Here is a 17,875-nt window from a genome sequence, read left to right as displayed (position 1 = left end):
CTTTCAAATCACCACATAATATCCAACCACGTGCAGAATAATCTATTTCGTAGCTCTCTTTCATAAGTAAATAATGACTAACAGGTACAGAAGCATACACGTTACCGTTGTATAGTAAAACAGCCTTCAAACTATTTTTGGATGAATCAATAGACAGCTTCCAGTCTTCTTTTTTTGTACTCAATTCCAAACTCACTCATTAGACCAGGAATGTCTGAGCAGTACACCGAATCACCCTCTTGTTCAAAATTGCTGTTCTCTCTTCCTATACACATGAACGCTAGTTCCAGCCGCCAGCAAGTTCTTTTCTTTTAGCCTAGAGTCAAGCAGTTAAGTTTTTTTTTTTTCGTTAAGCCCAGATCCCTAATTAAGTTGTTAAGCTCGACCTGAGTAAACAATTTAGGCTCTACATTTTCTGTAACACATCGAAATTCTTCATCGTGTTCGTCTACAATGGAATTTAAGTCCTCTGGTGGATAGCGGACGGAAGGTTAGGGTTGTTTATTAACTTCTTGTTTTTAGAGTTATGACCAGTAATATCTACACTGCAACAGTAACAATCATCGGAATGATTTCTTGGTTCTCTCCATATCATAAGAACAGCAAATTTGAAGTGTTTTTTCACTTTTTTTGACCAATTTCTAAAGTTCTCAACACAATATATAACAAATCTTATGCGGCGCCCAAGATTTATCCTGATCTCAAAGTTTAGATCCAAAGTATGTTAGATAAACTTTTTTTACAACGTCTGTGATGTTTCTTTGGTGTTTTTTAATAACAAATTCACCAAAAATATAACAAAAACCGTCAGCAGAGTTTTTACAACCGCGATTAGGCATTGCACTGAGCACATGTATATACGGGAAAGGGAAACGTGAAACTGAGGTTAGGTTAAAACTAAACTAAACATCAGCTGTTTAGCATGCGTTTCAGCAGTACTACCAACATCATCTTCGTTCATTAAATACCCCTAGATAGGTATGTAGTCGGTCTTGGTTAGATCTATTTTTTCAATTTTATTTTAACTCTAAAAAATCTGTCAAATTCTAAAAATGTTGCTTGATAACTATAACTATATAAGAATGAGTTATTTTCAGTAACAAAATTTTTTCATCGTTGACCTGTGTTATTTGTAAATTCTCGAAGAATATACAGCTGGAAATTACTATTTCCATCTTATAAAGATGGTTAAATTCGAAATTATGTAGCGCGCTAAATGAATGGACTATAATTTGTGATTTTGATTTACCTGTAAACGTTTTCGAAATCCTCTAAAGCGCGCTGTTGTATATTATGACTGGCACCACCCCATTCCAGTTCCTCTACAATAACGAAGTTCATGGGATCCTCTAGACGTCGGGCTTTGACGAGAGCCTGCGCTAAAACGTCTTGCGCGCACGCGTTCAACGGTACCTTGAGAATGGCGTATGGAATTTCGGGAGAAACGTTATATATACAAACAAGAAACGTATCGTTTATTTCCCAAGCATTACTGGGTACTCCGTCTGATTTTCGGGCTTCCCTTTCTCGATTAGCCACGCTCCGGATGGATGATAACCAAGCTCGACTACTCGGGTCATCGCCCATTCGTTTCAAAATGAAGCGACCTTCACCTTTCCATTGGGATTGTGCCTTAAATTAATTGAGTTGTCAAAATTAAATCTTGTAATAGGCCAGGTGCCAGCCGATATCCCGTGGAATTTTGATAATCAAGGTCGTTTTTGTTGAAAATTGGTATAAAGGTAGTATTTATAACCTTCTTCAAAATCTACCATGTAGTAAAGGGTGTTTTTGTACTGGTGGTGAAAGCCAACCCTTCTTTTAAGATGAAATATCTCGTAGGTCGAGTTTTTTTCAAAAATTGGAATTTTTAGGGTTATTAACGATTGAAATTGCTCATTTTTCATGAATAACTTGAATAAAGTTTTCAAATTATCAGCAAAATCATTAAGAACATAAATGTAGCTAATGAAAAAACAAAGATATTCGTTTTTAACGGACCTCTGTAAATTCAGTAATAACTGAGTTATTGCTCGTTGAAGGATGGATATTTTTGGGGAACCCCGAATTTGAAAACCTCGAATAACTTGAAATTGATTGAATTTTTGTAAAAAAATCAACATATCTTTCTTAAAGCACATAGAAAAACCTTTAGAATGAACACTGTCAAAAATCTTTTGCATAAGAGTTGACTGATTTATATCAAAAATAAAGTTTCTTCTTTTTTATTTTTTGAAAAAATGTAATAATTATACCCTCGCCATTACCACCCTGATTGAAATTAATCGTAAACTACTTGTAATTAACTTTATTTATGTATTATTGGTATGACCTATGTGATTTAATTGCTTATTTTAGAAAAAATTATTAATTAAATTTCTGCATTTCCGTAATCATAAATTTTTCTGAAATAAACTAAAAACTATTCATATTATGAGAAAATGTTTCAAATATTAATTCTAGGGTTTTTCTTGCCAAAAATTTTGAGCTTTTTTTAAATCTATGTATCATAAAAATTGAAGGAGTTCAAAGTTTGTATTTGCGTAACAAATGCTTTTCTAAACCGGGGGTTGCAAAAAGTTTTATTTAATACGACGTTGAAATACTTGAAATCCCCTACAAAATGCTTTTTTAAAAAAGTTTCTAGCTTGAAAATTGAGCGAGTTATTGTCAAAAAACCAAATGCTTTTTTTTTTCAAAATTTCGGAGCACGAATTTTGGAGCATTGGAAAATGAGAAACGTGGAACGTACAATCAAGCAACAACAATTATTCAAAATTGTTATTTTCTCATTAAATAATTTCTTTTTTTAGTACATATTTCTGTAAAAAAATTTTGAAATTTTCGGTCATTGAAGATGGGTTTCATAGGGGTTGGAATATAAACTCTTTTTCAAAATACTGACGAAATATTATCAATTCAATATAAATAAGTTTTTGAATAATTTTTTATTTTTAACTTTTCGTATGATTAAGGGATGATTTGAAGAGGTTGCATGAATCTGATTGATCATAATCGTGTTTGAGAATCATTTACAACAACAGATTTTCGAATAATACATTTTACCCGAAACATACAAAAAATATTTTTGCTGTAAGGGGTAGTTTACTACCCCCAAAATATAAAAATAACAGTTCTGTTCAGGGAAGATTTCGTAGAAGATATTATAATAAGTGTCTTTAAAAAAACCTCAGAGGATGGTCTTTGGAGGGGTTGCATGAGTCCGATTAATTAAAAACCTCTTTAATAATAATTCATTTAAACTGTATTTCATTCAAATACAAGCCAAAATCGAAGGTTTTCAAATTTTTTAAGAAAAGGCGTAGTTTTCACCCTTAAAAAATAAAAAAGAACCCTTCGACACACGGTAGATTTTGATAAGGGAGTAAGTAGATCTTGAATGCAAATTTTAATAAAAATCGACGTTGATTAACAAAATTCCACATTTTTTACCGCTGGTTCCTGGCCTATAAAATTGGAATGTTGCATACTTGTAACGGTCTTTCATGGAGATCTAATATTCTTTGTGTGGCTGGTAAATTGTGGTCTTTCTTCTCCCAGCCTCTGGCTACTTCTTCTACTAAGATATAATCGTTTACTTTAGTCGCACTGACGCCTGCTTTTTGTAGACAAAGCAATAAAACATCTTGTGTCGTACTTTCTTGTGTTATTTTTAATATGGTGTACGGTTCTTCTGTAACAACTCCGTATACCATTAAGAAGAACATTCGGCGTTTGACACATAGGGGGGTTCCAGATATTCCTGAAATAATTATTACAGCGTTAATCGGCCCTTTTCCTTAAAACAAAACAAAGATTTTTTTCTTATTAAATATTTGTACTGAAACTTCTCATTAGTAATAAAAAAAATAAATAGATGGTAGACATTTCGATCTAGAAATATTTTTTGCTAAAGGCCAAGGTAGATAGGAACGTCAAACATTTTTCACCTGTTCCAAAGAATAATTTTCATTAAAATTAAGACGATTAAGCAACAATAAAAAAGACTGGAAATGTTTTAGACATTGAACTATAACCAATATTATTTACCTATTCTCCTACGCAATCGTTTATTTTTTTTAAATTTAAAGTATTATTTTCGCCTTATTAATAAATATAACATATGGATTGATGTTTTTATTATTATAATTAATTCAATAATTAGAACATCGCCGTTTTTATTCAAATTTCACTTGATAAGAAATTAAATTCTTTAAATTCCATTATTTTTGCAATAATATACCTTAAAACTATGCAAATTTCAGATTTAGTTTTAGTGAAAAAGGTAAATTTATTGCTTGTTCTCAGGTATTAAATTAATGTAAAACAATATTTAAATTACGCGCCCTTCAATTAGCCAGTATTTTGCGGCATACTTGAATTTAATAGTTACGTTTTAAACCAGTAGATGACACCATTCCGTCAAACCATGTAAGTATATAAGTGATATTATGCAAACATATATACACAGATTTGATATGTAGACAACCAACATTACACATATTTATAATTTTCTTAAATGTTGAGGTGAGATAGTCCACTTTTATTTTTACTTTTAAAAACTAATTTTCAATAAGAAGAGATGTGAAATTAAAACGATTTAGTAACAAAAATATATAAAAGGACCTGTGAAATGGAATGTCTCACACAATGGTAGCTGGATGTAAGCAAGAATTAATCAAAGTTTGAATATATTATCCACCCATTTTTGTATGTAATAATTTATTTTTAAAAATTTCAAGTACTTTTTTCGCCTTATCAATGAAAAATTACAAATTTTCTTGATGTTTCTATTATTATTTTTAATTAAATAATTATAGCATCACTGCAAAAAACTGGTGTCTTCAAAATTCACTTGATTAGGAAATTAAATTTACAAAATTTCATTATTTTTGCAATAATACAACTTCAAATTATGCGAATTTCAGGTTTAGTTATCCAATTTTTTGCAATAGATTTTAATTTAGTAGTTAAGTTTCAAACCAATAGATGACACCACTCCGTCAAACCATCTGAGCATATAAGTGATCTGTGATTTTATGCAAACATACATACACAGATTTGATATGCAGACAACCAACATTACACATATTTATACTTTTATTAAGTGTTGAGGTGGGATTGTTCAATTTAGTACTTTTAAAACTAATTTTCAATAAGAAGTGATGTAGAATCAAAACGATTTAGTAACAAAAATATTTAAATTTGTCTGAGGAATGGAAGATAATTTTTATTTGATACAGTCCATTAATATAAAGACTCGAAATGTCTTACATAATGGAAGCTGGATGTAAACAAGAATTAATCAAAGTTTGAATATATTATCCACCCATTTTTGTATGTAATAATTTATTTTTAAAAATTTCAAGTACTATTTTCGACTTATCAATAAAAAATTACATATTTTCTTGATGTTTCTATTATTATTATTGATTAAATAATTATAGCATCACAGTTAAAAAGCGGTGTCTTCAAAATTCACTAGGAAATTAAGTTTACAAAATTTCATAATTTTTGCAATAATACAACTTCAAACTATGCAAATTTCAGTTTTAGTTACCCAGTATTTTGCAACAAATTTTAATTTAGTAGTTAAGCTTCAAACCAGTAGATGACACCATTCCATCAAACCATCTGAGCATATAAGTGATCTGTGATATTATGCAAACATACATACACAGATTTGATATGTAGACAACCAGCATTACATTATATTTATAATTTCCTTCAATGTTGAGGTGGGATTGTTCAATTTAGTACTTTTAAAATTAATTTTCAATAAGAAGGGATGTAGAATGAAAACGATTTAGTAACAAAAATATATAAAATTGGCTGAGGAATGAAAGATAATTTTTATTTGATACAGTCCATTAATATAAAGACTCGAAATGTCTTACACAATGGGACCTGGATGTAAACAAAAATTGATCAAAGTTTTTATATGCAATTATTTATGTTTGAAGATTTTAAATACTCATTTCGTGTTATCAATAAAAAATTACACATTTTCTAGATGATTTTTTTATTGTTATTATTAATTAAATAATTATAGCATCACAGCAAAAAGCATATAAGTGATCTGTGATATTATGCAAACATATATACACAGATTTGAAATGTAGGCAACCAACATTACACAAGTTTATAATTTTATTAAATGTAGAGGTGGGATTGTTTAATATAGTAACGCATTTCTAATAACTATTTTCAAACAATTATAAACAAAAAATATCTAATCAGTTTATGCTTTTGACTTACCCAAGAATGTACCATCAGTTCCAGATGTTTCGGAAGTTTCGCTTTCATTTTGTTTGGATCTGTCAGTAATACCATCAGAGGGTTCGGTATTTTCCAAACTTTCTTCTTCTAATCTCGAATAAATAAACAAAGTCGACATATTGAGAGACTTATTTTGCGAAGATCTGAGCCTTATGTGTCTGTAGCCGGGCTTTAGACATTTCAAGGGCATGATCCTTTGAGCTAATAGATGATTACTGGACGCGTCTATAACGGTGAATCTTAAAAAAGCTAAATCTTGGAACATAATTCTAAAGTTGAACGTATCGTTCCATATGGGATTGAGTGAGTTTTTTTGTATGGTTTTCGTTTTTTGCTTATTACAATCGACTTGAATGCCTATTACTTCTACTTCCACGTAGGTGCTCAGATTTACGTTACTTTGACCAACATATTGGCCGGATACTATGTTGATCACCATTTGGGACGAATGAATACCATCGAATTCCTGCGAAAAAGAAATTAAAATAATATTTTCTAATCAAACCAATAAACATATTAGACATTTTAACACATCTTGACTTCCCAGTTAGAAAAAATCGAGTAATTACCTTATCCCAAGGATTGAAACGCCTGTACATGACGTGCTGTCTGTCCCACATGACATTCGGTTTACTGACGTATCCACAGCTTCCATTATTTTCAAAAAGAGCCGTATTGAGCTGCATCGCAGTGTCTTCAGTTTGATAATTGAGAGCTGCCATTTGTATACCGAACGACCAGAATATAACTGGGTTAAAATTGGAAGAATCTATTCTCATACCAGCTGGGTAAGTCCGCATCAGTTGCGTTTGGGTGTGAGCTACCAACGCCATGGGTTGTTTACTAGATAGGAAAAAAATGGAAATATACTTTCCTTATTAATGATTGAGTATCAAAATTCGATTTGTAGATTCTTTTTTTAACGTCTACAAAACTTTGAATTATTTTGTTCTGATAATTTTTTTTTAGTTTCCAGTAAATTAACCGTTTCACTGCTTCATGGGGGCAATCGACTGGGTCCTGTGTGATAGCCTCTCCCACCTAAACTTACCTTAGAATTCTTGTGACGTTCAGATTTTCATTCAAACAATAATTGAAATTAGAGTCAAAAATATAAGGATTTAAATCAATTATAAAAGTTCACAAAACAAATGATATTTTTTAAGTGATTTGTGATTTTGTGTGGGGATTTCTAAAACTATCAAAGGGTTGTCTTTGGAAAGAAATCCGTTAGAATGCGTTTATGGGTCTATTTAAGTCGGTTCCAGCGGTTATATGTTGAAAATATCACGTCGGTCTTTGGGGTTGGTCCGAATCACGAAACATTCGTCTAGACCCGATTTTTTTCCACCTTTACAAGTAATATATAAGGCGTCTAATGAGTTTAGAATCAATTACAAACATTTTCCGATAAAAATTCATATTTTTTATTCATTTGGATGTCATACAGTATCTATAATTGATTCGGAATTGTTTACGAACTTTCCTCAACGGAAATCGATTTTTTTATACCTTTACAAGTAATATACAAGGTGTCCAATCAATTTAGAATCAATTAGAAGGAGTTTTCAATAAAAATTCATATTTTTTATTCATTTGGATGTCATACAGTGTCTATAATTGATTCGGAATCGTTTACGAACTTTCCTCAACGGAAATCGATTTTTTTACACCTTTGCAAGTAATATACAAGGTGTCCAATCAATTTAGAATCAATTAGAAGTAGTTTTCAATAAAAATTCATTTTTTTTATTCATTTGGATGTCATACAGTGTCTATAATTGATTCGGAATCGTTTACGAACTTTCCTCAACGGAAATCGATTTTTTTACACCTTTGCAAGTAATATACAAGGTGTCCAATCAATTTAGAATCAATTAGAAGTAGTTTTCAATAAAAATTCATTTTTTTTATTCATTTGGATGTCATACAGTGTCTATAATTGATTCGGAATCGTTTACGAACTTTCCTCAACGGAAATCGATTTTTTTACACCTTTACAAGTAATATACAAGGTGTCCAATCAATTTAGAATCAATAAGAAGTAGTTTTCAATAAAAATTCATATTTTTTATTCATTTGGATGTCATACAGTGTCTATAATTGATTCGGAATCGTTTACGAACTTTCCTCTGCGAAAATCGATTTTTTTACACCTTTACAAGTAATATACAAGGTGTCCAATCAATTTAGAATCAATAAGAAGTAGTTTTCAATAAAAATTCATATTTTTTATTCATTTGGATGTCATACAGTGTCTATAATTGATTCGGAATCGTTTACGAACTTTCCTCAACGGAAATCGATTTTTTTACACCTTTACAAGTAATATACAAGGTGTCCAATCAATTTAGAATCAATTAGAAGGAGTTTTCAATAAAAATTCATATTTTTTATTCATTTGGATGTCATACAGTGTCTATAATTGATTCGGAATCGTTTACGAACTTTCCTCAACGGAAATCGATTTTTTTACACCTTTGCAAGTAATATACAAGGTGTCCAATCAATTTAGAATCAATTAGAAGTAGTTTTCAATAAAAATTCATTTTTTTTATTCATTTGGATGTCATACAGTGTCTATAATTGATTCGGAATCGTTTACGAACTTTCCTCAACGGAAATCGATTTTTTTACACCTTTGCAAGTAATATACAAGGTGTCCAATCAATTTAGAATCAATTAGAAGTAGTTTTCAATAAAAATTCATTTTTTTTATTCATTTGGATGTCATACAGTGTCTATAATTGATTCGGAATCGTTTACGAACTTTCCTCAACGGAAATCGATTTTTTTACACCTTTACAAGTAATATACAAGGTGTCCAATCAATTTAGAATCAATAAGAAGTAGTTTTCAATAAAAATTCATATTTTTTATTCATTTGGATGTCATACAGTGTCTATAATTGATTCGGAATCGTTTACGAACTTTCCTCTGCGAAAATCGATTTTTTTACACCTTTACAAGTAATATACAAGGTGTCCAATCAATTTAGAATCAATAAGAAGTAGTTTTCAATAAAAATTCATATTTTTTATTCATTTGGATGTCATACAGTGTCTATAATTGATTCGGAATCGTTTACGAACTTTCCTCAACGGAAATCGATTTTTTTACACCTTTACAAGTAATATACAAGGTGTCCAATCAATTTAGAATCAATTAGAAGGAGTTTTCAATAAAAATTCATATTTTTTATTCATTTGGATGTCATACAGTGTCTATAATTGATTCGGAATCGTTTACGAACTTTCCTCAACGGAAATCGATTTTTTTACACCTTTGCAAGTAATATACAAGGTGTCCAATCAATTTAGAATCAATTAGAAGTAGTTTTCAATAAAAATTCATTTTTTTTATTCATTTGGATGTCATACAGTGTCTATAATTGATTCGGAATCGTTTACGAACTTTCCTCAACGGAAATCGATTTTTTTACACCTTTACAAGTAATATACAAGGTGTCCAATCAATTTAGAATCAATAAGAAGTAGTTTTCAATAAAAATTCATATTTTTTATTCATTTGGATGTCATACAGTGTCTATAATTGATTCGGAATCGTTTACGAACTTTCCTCTTCGAAAATCGATTTTTTTACACCTTTACAAGTAATATACAAGGTGTCCAATCAATTTAGAATCAATAAGAAGTAGTTTTCAATAAAAATTCATTTTTTTTATTCATTTGGATGTCATACAGTTTCTATAATTGATTCGGAATTGTTTACGAACTTTCCTCAACGGAAATCGATTTTTTTACACCTTTACAAGTAATATACAAGGTGTCCAATCAATTTAGAATCAATTAGAAGGAGTTTTCAATAAAAATTCATATTTTTTATTCATTTGGATGTCATACAGTTTCTATAATTGATTCGGAATCGTTTACGAACTTTCCTCAACGGAAATCGATTTTTTTATACCTTTACAAGTAATATACAAGGTGTCCAATCAATTTAGAATCAATAAGAAGTAGTTTTCAATAAAAATTCATATTTTTGATTCATTTGGATGTCATACAGTGTCTATAATTGATTCGGAATCGTTTACGAACTTTCCTCAACGGAAATCGATTTTTTTACACCTTTACAAGTAATATACAAGGTGTCCAATCAATTTAGAATCAATTAGAAGGAGTTTTCAATAAAAATTCATATTTTTTATTCATTTGGATGTCATACAGTGTCTATAATTGATTCGGAATCGTTTACGAACTTTCCTCAACGGAAATCGATTTTTTTACACCTTTACAAGTAATATACAAGGTGTCCAATCAATTTAGAATCAATTAGAAGGAGTTTTCAATAAAAATTCATATTTTTTATTCATTTGGATGTCATACAGTGTCTATAATTGATTCGGAATCGTTTACGAACTTTCCTCTGCGAAAATCGATTTTTTTACACCTTTACAAGTAATATACAAGGTGTCCAATCAATTTAGAATCAATAAGAAGTAGTTTTCAATAAAAATTCATATTTTTTATTCATTTGGATGTCATACAGTGTCTATAATTGATTCGGAATCGTTTACGAACTTTCCTCAACGGAAATCGATTTTTTTACACCTTTGCAAGTAATATACAAGGTGTCCAATCAATTTAGAATCAATTAGAAGTAGTTTTCAATAAAAATTCATTTTTTTTATTCATTTGGATGTCATACAGTGTCTATAATTGATTCGGAATCGTTTACGAACTTTCCTCAACGGAAATCGATTTTTTTACACCTTTGCAAGTAATATACAAGGTATCCAATCAATTTAGAATCAATTAGAAGTAGTTTTCAATAAAAATTAATTTTTTTTATTCATTGGATGTCATACAGTGTCTATAATTGATTCGGAATCGTTTACGAACTTTCCTCAACGGAAATCGATTTTTTTACACCTTTACAAGTAATATACAAGGTGTCCAATCAATTTAGAATCAATAAGAAGTAGTTTTCAATAAAAATTCATATTTTTTATTCATTTGGATGTCATACAGTGTCTATAATTGATTCGGAATCGTTTACGAACTTTCCTCTGCGAAAATCGATTTTTTTACACCTTTACAAGTAATATACAAGGTGTCCAATCAATTTAGAATCAATAAGAAGTAGTTTTCAATAAAAATTCATATTTTTTATTCATTTGGAAGTCATACAGTGTCTATAATTGATTCGGAATCGTTTACGAACTTTCCTCAACGGAAATCGATTTTTTTACACCTTTACAAGTAATATACAAGGTGTCCAATCAATTTAGAATCAATTAGAAGGAGTTTTCAATAAAAATTCATATTTTTTATTCATTTGGATGTCATACAGTGTCTATAATTGATTCGGAATCGTTTACGAACTTTCCTCAACGGAAATCGATTTTTTTACACCTTTACAAGTAATATACAAGGTGTCCAATCAATTTAGAATCAATTAGAAGGAGTTTTCAATAAAAATTCATATTTTTTATTCATTTGGATGTCATACAGTGTCTATAATTGATTCGGAATCGTTTACGAACTTTCCTCAACGGAAATCGATTTTTTTACATCTTTACAAGTAATATACAAGGTGTCCAATCAATTTAGAATAAATTAGAAGCAGTTTTCAATAAAAATTCATATTTTTTATTCATTTGGATGTCATACAGTTTCTATAATTGATTCGGAATCGTTCACGAACTTTCCTCAACGGAAATCGATTTTTTTACACCTTTGCAAGTAATATACAAGGTGTCCAATCAATTTAGAATCAATTAGAAGTAGTTTTCAATAAAAATTCATTTTTTTTATTCATTTGGATGTCATACAGTGTCTATAATTGATTCGAAATCGTTTACGAACTTTCCTCAGCGAAAATCGATTTTTTTTCCACCTTTGCAAGTAATATACAATGTGTCCAATCAATTTAGAATCAATAAGAAGTAGTTTTCAATAAAAATTCATATTTTTTTATTCATTTGGATGTCATACAGTGTCTATAATTGATTCGGAATCGTTTACGAACTTTCCTCAACGGAAATCGATTTTTTTACACCTTTACAAGTAATATACAAGGTGTCCAATCAATTTAGAATCAATTAGAAGGAGTTTTCAATGAAAATTCATATTTTTTATTCATTTGGATGTCATACAGTGTCTATAATTGATTCGGAATCGTTTACGAACTTTCCTCAACGGAAATCGATTTTTTTACACCTTTACAAGTAATATACAAGGTGTCCAATCAATTTAGAATCAATTAGAAGGAGTTTTCAATAAAAATTCATATTTTTTATTCATTTGGATGTCATACAGTGTCTATAATTGATTCGGAATCGTTTACGAACTTTCCTCAACGGAAATCGATTTTTTTACACCTTTGCAAGTAATATACAAGGTGTCCAATCAATTTAGAATCAATTAGAAGTAGTTTTCAATAAAAATTCATTTTTTTTATTCATTTGGATGTCATACAGTGTCTATAATTGATTCGGAATCGTTTACGAACTTTCCTCAGCGAAAATCGATTTTTTTTCCACCTTTGCAAGTAATATACAAGGTGTCCAATCAATTTAGAATCAATTAGAAGGAGTTTTCAATAAAAATTCATATTTTTTATTCATTTGGATGTCATACAATGTCTATAATTGATTCGGAATCGTTTACGAACTTTCTTCTGCGAAAATCGATTTTTTTTCCACCTTTACATGTAATATACAAGGTGTCCAATCAATTTAGAATCAATTAGAAGCAGTTTTCAATAAAAATTCATATTTTTTATTCATTTGGATGTCATACAATGTCTATAATTGATTCGGAATCGTTTACGAACTTTCCTCAACGAAAATCGATTTTTTTACATCTTTACAAGTAATATACAAGGTGTCCAATCAATTTAGAATAAATTAGAAGCAGTTTTCAATAAAAATTCATATTTTTTATTCATTTGGATGTCATACAGTTTCTATAATTGATTCGGAATCGTTTACGAACTTTCCTCAACGGAAATTGATTTTTTTACACCTTTGCAAGTAATATACAAGGTGTCCAATCAATTTAGAATCAATTAGAAGTAGTTTTCAATAAAAATTCATTTTTTTTATTCATTTGGATGTCATACAGTGTCTATAATTGATTCGGAATCGTTTACGAACTTTCCTCAGCGAAAATCGATTTTTTTTCCACCTTTGCAAGTAATATACAAGGTGTCCAATCAATTTAGAATCAATAAGAAGTAGTTTTCAATAAAAATTCATATTTTTTATTCATTTGGATGTCATACAGTGTCTATAATTGATTCGGAATCGTTTACGAACTTTCCTCAACGGAAATCGATTTTTTTACACCTTTACAAGTAATATACAAGGTGTCCAATCAATTTAGAATCAATTAGAAGGAGTTTTCAATAAAAATTCATATTTTTTATTCATTTGGATGTCATACAGTGTCTATAATTGATTCGGAATCGTTTACGAACTTTCCTCAACGGAAATCGATTTTTTTACACCTTTGCAAGTAATATACAAGGTGTCCAATCAATTTAGAATCAATTAGAAGGAGTTTTCAATAAAAATTCATATTTTTTATTCATTTGGATGTCATACAGTGTCTATAATTGATTCGGAATCGTTTACGAACTTTCCTCAACGAAAATCGATTTTTTTACATCTTTACAAGTAATATACAAGGTGTCCAATCAATTTAGAATAAATTAGAAGCAGTTTTCAATAAAAATTCATATTTTTTATTCATTTGGATGTCATACAGTTTCTATAATTGATTCGGAATCGTTTACGAACTTTCCTCAACGGAAATCGATTTTTTTACACCTTTGCAAGTAATATACAAGGTGTCCAATCAATTTAGAATCAATTAGAAGGAGTTTTCAATAAAAATTCATATTTTTTATTCATTTGGATGTCATACAGTGTCTATAATTGATTCGGAATCGTTTACGAACTTTCCTCAACGGAAATCGATTTTTTTACACCTTTGCAAGTAATATACAAGGTGTCCAATCAATTTAGAATCAATTAGAAGTAGTTTTCAATAAAAATTCATTTTTTTTATTCATTTGGATGTCATACAGTGTCTATAATTGATTCGGAATCGTTTACGAACTTTCCTCAGCGAAAATCGATTTTTTTTCCACCTTTGCAAGTAATATACAAGGTGTCCAATCAATTTAGAATCAATTAGAAGGAGTTTTCAATAAAAATTCATATTTTTTATTCATTTGGATGTCATACAATGTCTATAATTGATTCGGAATCGTTTACGAACTTTCCTCTGCGAAAATCGATTTTTTTTCCACCTTTACATGTAATATACAAGGTGTCCAATCAATTTAGAATCAATTAGAAGCAGTTTTCAATAAAAATTCATATTTTTTATTCATTTGGATGTCATACAATGTCTATAATTGATTCGGAATCGTTTACGAACTTTCCTCAACGAAAATCGATTTTTTTACATCTTTACAAGTAATATACAAGGTGTCCAATCAATTTAGAATAAATTAGAAGCAGTTTTCAATAAAAATTCATATTTTTTATTCATTTGGATGTCATACAGTTTCTATAATTGATTCGGAATCGTTCACGAACTTTCCTCAACGGAAATCGATTTTTTTACATCTTTACAAGTAATATACAATGTGTCCAATCAATTTAGAATCAATAAGAAGTAGTTTTTAATAAAAATTCATTTTTTTTATTCATTTGGATGTCATACAGTGTCTATAATTGATTCGGTATCGTTTATAAATTTCCCTAAACGAAAATCGATTTTTTAATGATAAAATGGGAGTTAACAGACCCGGAAAGTTTTACAGGCTTGACTATAGGGGGGGCGACACAATGAAAAAGTTAATTTTTTCTAGCTGTAATTCTAAATTTTTGCTACTATCATTCTTAATCTTCTGTTTATTTATTCAAATTCTAAATAAAAAATTCAATATTATGTTGTTTCTAGGAAAAGTTGATATCACTCGATTCAAATAACCTCAATATTTTCATAGAAATAAGTTACCAAAAAAAGCAAAAGTTATCATCAAACCAAATAAGATCAAATATACTTACCGACACAACTTTTTAGCAGTATTTTCGTTAATCGAAGAGCACTGATAACATGGTAAATGAACGTTGGGACGCTGTTTCTGAATCTCGCTTTCGAAAATTGTATTATCTGATTCGTTTGCGGTTCCTGAGCTGATATTTGACGAGGAGCTTATCCCGGACGTAGCGCTAGAGCTAACTGAGCAAGCGATGGTTTTCTGTCTTTGTTTCACTGAGCTGCTCGGGGAAATTGTGTTCAAACCACGAAATTTTATAGCCTATAATCATAAATAACGACATTGAAGAATAAAAACGAGTTATTATTATTTACTAGACTCCGAAAAGTTGCTAAAAATTCGATATAATTAAAACAAGAAAGTGACAAAATTGATCCTACCTATAATTGATGTTGTACAGTAAAAATTCATCTATTTTAGGGGTTGTAATAATTTATTTTACAATTAAAAATCATTAATTAGAATTTTACATATTTATTACGGCAGTTATGGGGGTCCCGTAGCCGTTTCAAACTCCTCTTAGTTTTTGTTTTTTGATATGTAGAAACAATTTTTCTGGAGTCCAAATCTTGTCGAGTAATTTATAATAAACAATTTAATTGTTTATAAAGCTATAACTCTTAAACAAAGAGAGATATGAAAAAAAGTTTTAAATAAAAAAGATGTGTTTTAAAAAGATCTACAAAAAAGGTCTCAATCATTTTTTGCAAAAAATCAAAACGTCATTATAATGCGAAATTGACGTTTTTTCTCACTTTATCAGTCATTACTTGGTTCCTACATGACGTAGAAAGATTCAAAGCAGCTCCTTTTAAACGTTAAAGCCTAAGTTTCAAAATGAGATGTGGTGGATTTTTTAACTATTACCTGTCAAAAAGTTACAGAAGTTTGAATGTACAAATTTTCATGACAAAAACACCGTAATTTGTTTATAAGTGTTTTAACGGTATAGAAATTAAAAAAAAAAGATGAACCTTCTAGTAGATTAAAGTGTTAATCAATACAAACATTTTGACCACTTCAAATTATGTTTTCGACCCTTGGTTCTAAAGTTATGTAGGTATTAAACTGCGCGATCAAAACTGCGATCACTGTTTTACAGTAACTTAATTTTTTATGGTCTCAAAAAATATTAATATTAAAATATATTTATTATTTCATTGTTTTCGTACCATAATCGGTTTTACACGTGTTATATTTGTTACATTTACAATTCATGAGCTGGTGAGTACAACGAAGCCACTTTTTTTGAACTAAAATAGTTTCATCCGTCTCAAATCTAAAATCTTTCTGATTTAATTTGTTACCTTGCAATTTTAAAATGTTAATTATCTCGTGAGTAGCATTGAAAGCTCTTAGAATATGGTATCTGATAGAATTTGATGTTGGTGGTACTGATAGAATTTGACGTTGGTGGTTCTGATAGAATTTGACGTTGGTGGTACTGATAGAATTTGACGTTGTTTTACTTCCATAAAAGTCTTGCTAACACGTACATCTTCTTCTTCATCGTACGTTAGGACTTGTCCTGTGTTTGCATCAATGGTTGCCTAGCTGCAGCTGGGATGATGAAGCCCAGCTTTCATACCATCTTGTGGTGGTCACCCTAGTGATCGGGATATATTCAGTTTTTCTTCCTTATTTCATAATTTCTCTTATGGTCAAATAATGTGTGTCCCGCTTGGTTATGGTGTTCTCTGCTCCGGTCTCTATCGCGTATGTCATTAGTGGTCTCATACAGGTCACATATGGGTGTAAGACAGGGGGATGCTTTATCAACGACGCTGTTCAATTTGGCACTGGAATATGTGATGCGTAAAATAGACAAGAGAACAATAAAAACTAGAAGTGGACAAATAGTAGCATATGCAGACGACATAGCACTTATCACAAAATGGAAGAAATGCTAAAGGAAATAGTACTAGAAGGAAGTAAAATGGGTCTCAAAATAAATGAAAAGAAAACAAAAATAATGAGGCTAGATAAACGTATTATAGGAGGTAAACAGAAAATAAAAATTGGAAATTTTGATTTTGAGGAAGTAGATACATTCAAGTACTTAGGAACAACCTTAAGTAGTGACGGAAATAAAGAGGCAGAAGTTAAAGAAAAAATAACAGCAGCTAACAGGGCATATTACGCTAACAAAAAACTACTGCAAAACAAAATACTAAGAAAAAGTACAAAAATGAGAATATATAAAACAGTTATTAGACCGGTCATGATGTATGCTGCAGAAACTATGACTATGACAAAAAAGCAAGAAGAAGACTTAAGAATTGTTGAGAGAAAAATATTAAGAACAATATTAGGACCAGTAAAACTAACAGAAAATGAGTACCGAAGAAGAATGAACCATGAAATAGCACAAGAAATTAAAGAGGACATAGTAAGAAAAATTAAACAACAAAGAGCAAGATGGCTGGGACATGTATGGAGAGCAGGAGAGGAAACAGTAGCGCACTCATGGTGCACTACATGGTGGCAAGAGGTAAAAGACGACCTTAAGAGAATTGGGATGTGGAACTGACAAGAAAAAACGAAAGATAGACGAGCC

At 30.0% G+C, this 17,875-nt stretch overlaps 1 protein-coding gene across 3 annotated transcripts in view; it reads right to left on the bottom strand.

The window, feature by feature from the left end:
- LOC130449129 (1-phosphatidylinositol 4,5-bisphosphate phosphodiesterase epsilon-1-like) overlaps positions 1-17,875 on the bottom strand; it is a 337,095-nt gene that overhangs the window by 9,658 nt on the left and 309,562 nt on the right. For all 3 annotated transcript variants that reach the window (XM_056786816.1, XM_056786818.1, XM_056786817.1), the window contains 5 exons: positions 15,326-15,579; positions 6,849-7,122; positions 6,259-6,745; positions 3,492-3,763; positions 1,250-1,632 (listed from right to left, as the gene is read on the bottom strand). In XM_056786816.1, the coding sequence (XP_056642794.1) occupies positions 1,250-1,632; positions 3,492-3,763; positions 6,259-6,745; positions 6,849-7,122; positions 15,326-15,579 (1,670 nt within the window). The remainder of the gene's footprint in view (positions 1-1,249; positions 1,633-3,491; positions 3,764-6,258; positions 6,746-6,848; positions 7,123-15,325; positions 15,580-17,875) is intronic.

Source organism: Diorhabda sublineata, chromosome 9 (genome assembly GCF_026230105.1).
Source record: "Diorhabda sublineata isolate icDioSubl1.1 chromosome 9, icDioSubl1.1, whole genome shotgun sequence".
In the NCBI taxonomy this organism is placed as follows: Eukaryota; Metazoa; Arthropoda; class Insecta; order Coleoptera; family Chrysomelidae; genus Diorhabda; species Diorhabda sublineata.
Note: the sequence above shows the minus strand (reverse complement) of the source record. Positions and strands in the feature narration are given on the sequence as shown.